The sequence below is a fragment of the Vigna angularis genome, chromosome 5, assembly GCF_016808095.1.
Source record: "Vigna angularis cultivar LongXiaoDou No.4 chromosome 5, ASM1680809v1, whole genome shotgun sequence".
NCBI lineage: Eukaryota > Viridiplantae > Streptophyta > Magnoliopsida > Fabales > Fabaceae > Vigna > Vigna angularis.
In genome coordinates, this window is record NC_068974.1 from 17,831,833 (window position 1) to 17,841,285 (window position 9,453).

General features: G+C 38.4%; 1 protein-coding gene across 1 annotated transcript; it reads right to left on the reverse strand.

Moving 5' to 3' along the window:
• Positions 1–4,468: 4,468 nt before the first annotated feature.
• On the reverse strand, positions 4,469–6,365 carry LOC128196664 (uncharacterized). Its single transcript, XM_052878161.1, has 3 exons — positions 6,200–6,365; positions 5,633–6,090; positions 4,469–5,149 (listed from the first exon to the last, which is right to left on the reverse strand). Exons 1-3 carry the CDS (start codon positions 6,363–6,365, stop codon positions 4,469–4,471), a joined length of 1,305 nt encoding a protein of 434 aa, XP_052734121.1.
• Positions 6,366–9,453: the final 3,088 nt, after the last annotated feature.

The following is a 9,453-nucleotide window of genomic DNA, read 5'->3' on the forward strand; positions in this document are numbered from 1 at the left end:
CTTTTGACATATTGAAGAATAAATTAGTTTCAACTCCAGTAATTGTAGCGCTAGATTGGAATCAAAAGTTTGAATTGATGTGTGATGCAAGTGATTATGCAGTAGGAGTCGTTCTTGGCCAGCGAAAAGAACAAAAGTTTCATCCAATTTATTATGCTAGCAAGGTTCTGAATGATGCTCAACTGAATTATGCTACCACAGAGAAAGAATTCCTGGCTATTGTATATGCTTTAGAGAAATTCCGACCTTATCTTATTGGATCTAAGGTGATTGTCTATACAGATCATGCAGCTATCAAATATTTGCTGACAAAGTCAGATTCTAAGCCACGTCTGATTAGATGGGTACTACTGTTGCAAGAATTTGATGTAGAAATTCGTGATAAGAAAGGAAGTGAGAACTTGATTGCTGATCATTTGTCACGGTTAGTCAACAATGAGGTCACTAGCAAGGAATCCGAAATCTGGGAATCTTTTTCAGATGAAACACTCATGTATATTCAGCAGAGGCCCTGGTTTGCTGATATGGCTAATTTCAAAGCTGCAAGGGTCATGCCAGAAGACTTAACTTGGCAACAAAGAAAAAAAAATTTGCATGATGCCAAGCAGTTTGTTTGGGATGATCCTTATTTGTTCAAGATTAGAGCAGATAACCTTCTGAGGAGATGTGTTATGAATGAAGAAGCAGAAGGAATTCTCTGGCATTGTCATGATTCACCCTATGGAGGACATTTTAATGGAGAAAGAACAACAGCAAAAGTCCTTCAGTCAGGATTTTACTGGCCAACTTTATTCAGAGATGCCCATAATCATGCCAGAAATTGTGATAAATATCAAAGAGCAGGGACAATCACTAAACGTCATGAGATGCCATTACAAGGCATTTTAGAGGTTGAGGTTTTTGATTGCTGGGGGTATTGACTTTGTTGGACCCTTTCCTCCATCTTTCAACAATGAATATATTCTAGTAGCAGTGGATTATGTGAGTAAATGGGTGGAAGCATTAGCTTGTTCTATAAATGATGCTAGCATGGTAATTAAATTCTTGAAGAAGCAAATATTCTCACGTTTTGGCACTCCAAGAGTGTTGATTAGTGATGGAGGATCTCATTTTTGCACTTATCAGCTAGAAAAAGTACTCAAGCACTATGAAGTGAAACATAAGGTAGCTGCACCTTATCATCCACAAACCAATGGACAAGCTGAGGTGTCTAACAGGGAGATAAAAAGGATCCTGGAAAAAACGGTGACTTCATCAAGAAAGGATTGGTCTCTCAAATTAGATGATGCTCTTTGGGCTTATAGGACGGCAATGAAGACGTCTATGGGGTTATAACCATTTCAATTAGTCTATGGGAAAGCATGTCATTTGCTAGTCGAATTGGAGCATAGAGCGTTATGGGCTTTGAAATTCTTGAATTTTGATCCCTATGAAACTCCATGCACACGCAGAAGGCAGATTTTGGAACTTGAAGAAATGCGATTACATGCATATGATTCATCCAAGGCTTACAAAGACAAGATCAAATTTTATCATGACAAGAAGTTGGTAAATAGAGTTTTTAATCCAGGACAACAGGTACTATTCTTCAATTCAAGATTGAAGATATTTCCTGGGAAGTTGAAGTCAAAATGGTCAGGACCATTTGTGATAAAAGAAGTGCATCCGCATGGAGCAATTGAAATATTTGATCCAGCTACTGCTGATCCACGGAAAAGTTGGGTGGTGAATGGTCAACGTCTCAAGCCTTACCTAGGGGGAAAAGTGCAACAATTGTCCACAATGATGTTGTTGGTTGATCCTTGAAAATCTAGGTCAGGCTCGTGACGTTAAACAAGCGCTTACTAGGAGGCAACCCAGTTGTTTTGAATTTATTTATTTTTGTTTTAGATTAAGGTTGATGTACTCTATTGGAAACCTGGTTTGTTATGATGGTTTGCTATTGACTGTGATTGTGTGATAAGTAGTGCTTGATGATGATTATTGATTGATTGATGTTGAGATAGATGTGCACATAAAATGCTTATACAGGTGATTCACAAGCTTTGTGAACAAATGCAGAATATTATGATTGTGATTGTGATATTAAGCAGGATGCGCATGTCAAATGTGAATGAGCTTATATGTGAGGTTTTAAGCTCCAGAGTTTTTGTTATGATTGAATGCTATTACTTTGGATGCATGAATGACTTTGCCCAGGTTTTCTATGATTGAATCAATTGCTTGTTTTGCATCATATGATCAAGGCCGTTTGTTGGAACCCTTTTTATTGGCCAAATTCAAAAAATTAGCCCACTACAAGAGAACACCTTGTGTTCTATCCTTTGAACCCTTAGCCTTGAACATAAATTGAAAACCCTTGTTGAAAAACTTTACCTTGAGTTAAGTAGAAAATCATGTGTGGTATTGTTAAATGTTCAAGTTTGGGGTTGTTGGGAAACCATGAAGAATAAAAAGGAAAAGCATTGAGCTAAAAGAAAAAGAAAAGAAAAAGAAAAGAAAAGAAAAGAAAAAGCAAAGCTCAATGCAAATGCAAAGGCAAGTTGGGAAAAATAAGAATGATTGTGTTGTTATAATTCTCTTAACTCAAGGATTTTGTGATCCAGAAAAACCAATTTTCTTGTTAGCCCAGCCACATTATAAGCCATTGAAAAGTCCTTGTGATGATGCATTCTTGTTAATGTTTTTGATTGTGGTTAAATGAAAGGCAAAGTTGATTCATGTAATATTGTGATAGTAGAGTGAATGAGTGATTACCTCTTATACACTTGTGTGTGAGTGAAACACTTTACCTAGTGAGGAAATATTCCATGAGCACATGAACATCCATGCTTAATTGATTGATCATTCATGAAAAATAGCATTTGTTGGATATTGACTGACTTTGTGAACACTAAAGCATGTGCAAATCTTGATTGAAATCTTGGTCATAAGTTTGATTGAAGTCTTTATTTATCTTAAAAAGGAGATTTTTGAATGAGTGACCCATCATATGAATTGGTTGAAGATTGAGTTACATCTTGTTTGCTTGAGGACAAGCAAAGTTCTAAGTTTGGGGTTCTGATAACAGTTGAAAAACTGTTATTTTCTTGCTTAAAATTTATACTAAAAGCAACCTTTATACTTAGTAACTAGCTTGAAATCATGCTTTTATTCATATTTTCATAAATAAGAGAGCTGGACAGGTTTATGCTTGATTTCAGTGTTTTTGTGCAGGTTTTTAGGTGAATTTGGTGAAAGAAGTGAAGAAGGAGAGAGATGGAATCAGAAAAGACATCAAAAAGTGCAAAAGGAGAAGCCGCAACTACCGCTCAACGACAGTTTACCGCTGAGCGGCACTCAGGAGCTCACGGGAGATCCGCTGAGGGGCAAAATGGCCGCTGAGGGGAAGAAACTACTCACGCACTCACCGCTTAGCGGTACTTTACCGCTGAGCGGCACACTTATGGGCTTGGACCTAAATTTTCTGTAATTTTACAATAGTATATAAGCTTTAGGACGTCCTAGGGTTTGTATCTTTGGCTGTGACGAAGCAAACACTCTCTCTTCCACCCCTTTGAAGGAGGATCTTGGATGCTCAGGCTACCTCTTCACCTTTTTAGGGTTTTATCTTTCCTTATTTCATTGTTGTTCATCTAGTTTCACCATGAATATGGTGAACTAAACCTTGTATTATTGTTGGGGAATCAATGTAGTCTTATGAAACTCTCATATATGGAATTTGTTTTTACATCTTACATTTAAGACCTATGCTTTCTTTCATCATTAGTTAGGGTTTTTCCTCTTTGCTCAAGGCTTGCTTTGTTTAACTCATTCAACGCATGATTATTGGTTTTGTCGATACGGAAACGTACGGGGAAGTCTAGATCCGGGGAATTTCTCCCAATAGTATATTGGTTGCCTTAAGCTCCTGCGCTAAATAAACTAATTATTAGGGATGCTAGGAATTGTATGAACTCGTAATTAGGGAGAAGCCTTCTTGAAAGGTAATTTAGAGAGTGGCATGAACAATGATGACTTGAATGTTGAATTCCTAAAATATATGAGAGTGGAATAAGATGAAATTGATAAACCCCAACAACATACTCATCCATATATTCCATTGAAAGTGTTTGTATTTTGTTTTAGCCATTGATCAATCTCATGCATACATGTTTATTTTCGTCTTTTGCATAGTAAAATCCAATTATTTCATTCTTAAGTCTTAGCTGATCAACGAATCACATAACTAAACTAGGCCGTGAGTCCTTTGGGAGAACGATACTTGGTCTTACCAAGTTTATTACTTGAAACGATTCGGTCATACTTGCCGATTGTGAAACAAGTTTGTGACACTGTATTTTGGTGTTCATAAATTTGTCCATCAGTATGCCCGATGCTCAATCTCAATTGGTAAATGACATGCCTTTCCAAAGACAACCCGATAAGGAGACATTCCTATAGGTGCTTTGTAGGCATTCTTGTGGGCCTAGAGAGCATCGTCCAACTTATTACTCGAATCTTTCCTATTGGGTTGGACAATCTTCTCCAAAATCCTCTTTATCTTCTTGTTTGAGATCTCAGCTTGCCCATTTGTTTGGGGGTGGAATGGTGTAGAGACTCTATGCACCACCTCATATTTCTTGAGCAAAGCTTGCATGGATCTGTTGTAGAAATGGGTTCCTTGGTCACTAACAATTGCTCTAGGCACTCCAAACCTGCAAAAGAGGTGAGATCTAACAAAATCTACAACAACCCGAGCATCGTTAGTTCTGGTGGCTTTAGCTTTTACCCATTTTGAAACATAATCCACAGCAAGGAGAATATAAGAGAAACCAAAAGAAATAGGAAAAGGACCCATAAAGTCTATACCCCAGACATCAAATACCTCACACAACAGCATAGGCTGTTGAGGCATCTGTTGTCTCCATGAAAGTGATCCTTCTGCTCTTTGACATGGCTCGCAGGTACTGCAAATCCTCTTCGCACCCTTAAAGATGGAGGGCCAATAAAAACCACAATCTAGCACCCTGCGAGCTATTCTTTGAATTCCCAGATGACCACCAAGTGAGGAGGCATGGTAGAACTGAAGGACCGAGTCAATCTCATGGTCCGGAATGCATCTCCTAGTAACCTGATCACTGCACAACTTCCACAGATATGGGTCATCCTAAATGTAATACTTAGCATCGCTCTTAATTTTAGAAATTTGAGCACGAGATGCTAAGGGAGGAAAAACAGAAGCAACCAAATAATTGACAATATTTGCAAACCAAGGACTAGGGTGGGAAAGTGAAACCGTCAACAAACTCTCATAAGGAAAGTCATCCTGAATAGGCAAAACATCGGCTTCATCCTCAACCCTCTCAATCCTACTAAGGTGGTCTGCAACCAAATTTTGTGCTCCACTCCGGTCTTAGATTTACAGGTCAAATTCTTGGAGTAGGAGCATCCACCTTATCAATCTTGGCTTTGACTCAGCCTTTTTCAAAAGAAACTTCAAAGCTGCATGGTCAGTGAATACAATAACAGGTGAACAAAGCAAATATGATCTAAATTTATCAAGAGCAAACACAATGACTAACAACTCTTTCTCAGTGGTGGTGTAGTTTACCTAGGCAGCATCTAAAGTCCTAGAAGCATAATAGATCACTCGTGGCAACTTGTCAATCTTTTGTGTCAAGACAGCCCCCAATGCATAATTGGATGCATCACACATAAGCTCAAAAGGGGCTGTCCAATCTAGTGCCTGAATGATCGGAGTGGTGGTCAAAGCTTTCTTTAGGCGATCAAAAGCCTGTTTGCATCTGTCATCAAAGTCAAACTCAATGTCTTTCTGCAACAGTTTGGACAAGGGAAGCGTTTTCTTGCTGAAGTCCTTGATGAAGCGCCTATAGAAACCTGCATGCCCAAGAAAAGATCGAACCTCTCGCACGCAAGAGGCGTAAGGCAATTGCGAAATCATAAATATTTTTGCAGGATCTACCTCTATTCCCTTGCAAGAAATGATATGCCCTAGAACCAAACCTTGTTCTACCATAAAATGACATTTCTCAAAATTGAGAACAAGGTTTGTTTCTATGCATCTTTTCAAAACTTTCTCCAAACTATCTAAGCATGTATCAAATGAGGATCCATACAGTAAAATCATCCATAAATACCTCTATGCAACCTTCAAAAAAGTCGCTAAAAAGGCTAAGCGTGCATCGTTGGAAGGTACCAGGGGCGTTGCATAGGCCAAACGACATCCTCCTATAGGCAAAAGTGCTAATGGGGCAGGTGAATGTGGTTTCCTCTTGATCCTCAAGAGCAATATTTATTTGAAAATAACCAGAAAAACCATCAAGAAAGAAATAATGAGATTTTCCTACCAGGCGCTCCAACATCTGATCAATGAATGGCAGGGGAAAATGATCTTTCCTGGTTGCTTGATTGAGCCTCCTATAATCTATGCAGACTCTCTAGTTGTTCTACGCTCTTGTAGGGATTAGCTCATCCCTCTCATTCTTCACTACAGTGAGGCCAGTCTTCTTAGGCACAACATGGATTGGGCTCACCCATTGACTATCTAAAATTGAGTAGATGATCCCAGGTTGCAGAAACTTGGTCACCTCCTTCTTGATGACATCCATAATCACGGGGTTTTGCCTTCTCTGTGACTGCCTAACTGGCTTTGCTCCATCCTCTAAAAGAATTTTGTGCATGCATGTGGATGGGCTGATACCAGGTATGTCAGCCAAGCTCCAACCAATGGCCTTTTTGTGCTCTTTTAGCATATTCAACAACTTCTCCTCTTGAACAACATCAAGGGAGGTGGAAATAATGACTGATTTTTTCTCATCATCCTCCAAGTATGCATACTTCAGTTTATCTGGGAGCTGTTTGAGCTCAAGAGTAGGTGCCTGCAAGTCAGATTCATTTGTACTTCCTACAACATGGTTAGTGCATTCTGACTCTAAAGAATTCATAGGTAAAGGCAGAACACCCATCTCATCAGACTCCAAATCAATATCCATGACAGATACATCATCAACATCATCAATATCAAGAACATCATCAACATCATGGATATCAAAATCCTCATCAAAATCAACATCATTCTCAAATTCAGATTCAATGCATATATGTAGAGAAGATAAAAAAGAATGCTCTTTCTTATGAACAGAATCAAACTCATCAACAACATATTTATCAATAATGTCATCCAACATGTCAATCTTAAAAACAAATGGTCCTCGGCTGGGAACTTCATTGCATCTAGAATATTAAAGTGAACCACAATATCAGCAAATTCCATGGACAAAGTTCCAACATACACATCAATCTTAGTTCAGGCAGTTTTCAAAAATGGCCTGCCTAAGATGATGGGAGTAGATCCATGAGAGAATCCCTCCTTCATTTCCAAAACATAAAAGTCGGCGGGAAAAATCAGTTCACCAACCCTAACTAAGACATCCTCTATGTAACTTGTTGGGTTGGTAACACTCCTGTTGGCCAACTGAATGACCACACTCGTAGGTTGCAAAGGACGCAGAGACAAAGATTTATATATAGATAAAGGCATGACATTAATAGAAGCACCCAAATCAAGCATGACATTTTCAAATTTACTATTTTCAATCATACAAGGAATGCAAAATGTACCTGGGTCCTTGCACTTTTCAGGAATGTGCGGGACCGACTTACCAATAAGTGCGGATATATTCCTACCCATGCTGATCCTTTCATCGCCTTTCATTTTCCTCTTATGTGTGCACAACTCCTTCAAGAATTTTGCATACTTCAGAATTTGTTTGATTGCATCAAGTAGAGGTATGTTTACCTCTACCTTCCTGAAGGTTTCCAATATTTCCTTGTCCACCTCTTCCATCTTTTTTCTAGGCATTGCCTTTGGAGGATAGGGAAGAGGGATAGGCCGCTGAGGTAATTTATTTTATTTTATTTTATTTTTCTGTTTTTTGTTTATTTTATTTTATTCTCTATTTTTATTTATTTTTTTTTCTATTTTTATTTTATCTTCTTATCTCTGATCTTATATCTTCTTTTATATCTTTTTGTGCTAACAATTGTTTTTAGGGTTTTGTGCCTAATGTCTACAGGATGCAATTTGGTCAAGAATTTAACTATATGGGCACTCAATTTTAGTAAGGGAATTTCAACCACTAGTGGGAACCTCACTCAAGCATGGATCAAAGCCAATTTTGGCAAGTTGCCGGACAATTTGAGAACCAACCACAACAACAATGACAGCAACAAAGCTCTAAAATCAACAAAGGGAAGCAAGAGATATCTTCATTTAGACAAGGCATGGAGGAAACACTAGGTCACGCATGGGACAGGTACAAAAGCCTATTAAGAAAGACTCCCACGCATGGATTTGACAAAGTAGAAGTAGTCCTAATCTTCCTTGGAGGTCTTGGTTCACAAACCATGATGATGCTAGACGCCTCAGCTTGAGGCAATATCAAATGGAAAACTCCAGAGGAAGCCACGGAAATAATTGACAACATGGCTACTAATGATAATGAGCTGAATAGTGAAGAAGGAGCTCCTATTCAACAAAAAGGAGTTCTACAATTGCAATCCAATGATGCCTTGTTAGCTCAGAACAAGATACTAACTCAACAATTGGAGAATCTCACAAAGATACTTGCACAACTGCCAAAAGAGTTAAAGACTGTTGCACAAGTTCAACCACAAATGTGTGAATTATGTGGGGGTGACCATATCAATGGTCAATGCGCCTTTGCAGTGGAAGCCTTAGAGGATGTTAACTTCATGGCCAATCAATTTCCATACTGTCAGGAAAACTTCAATGAAGGGTGGAAACCACACCCAAGTATTGGTCAAGGACAAAGTGGGCAAGCTGGACAATCAGGGCAATTTAACAAGCAACAACAACAACCAACCTTATGGCAACAAATGTCTACACTTAATGAAAGATCAATAAGGATGGAAGAAACTCTTCAGCAATTCATACAGGCAACTGAATCCACTCAAAAGAGAACTGAAGCTGCAATTACGAACTTGGAGATTCAAATGGGTCAAATTAATAAGTTGTTGGAAGAAAGGCCTGCCAAGAATTGTGGGGCTAATACTGAGGTTAACCCCAGGAAAAAGTGTAAAGTGCTAGTGAGTGTAAATGTTGAAAAAGTTGAGTTGGAAAAGGAAGAGAGAAAAGAGAGAGGAGAGAAAGAAGAAGAGAAAATTTGTGTGAAGATTGAGAAAGTGAGTAGAAAAAGAAAAGAAAAAAAGAAAGTGAGAGAAAAGAGAAAGAGGACGAGGGGAAGAGAGATAGAATCATATAAAAAACCCTTTCGTCATCCAAAGAAGTATCATAGGAAGAAGGAATTTGAGCGTTTTATGGAAATCTTCAAGAAATTGGAGATTAAAGTTCCTATGATTGAGACATTGCAACAAGTTCCTGGTTTTATTAAATTTCTAAAGAAGTTCAGTAGAAAGAAGAAAAAGAAG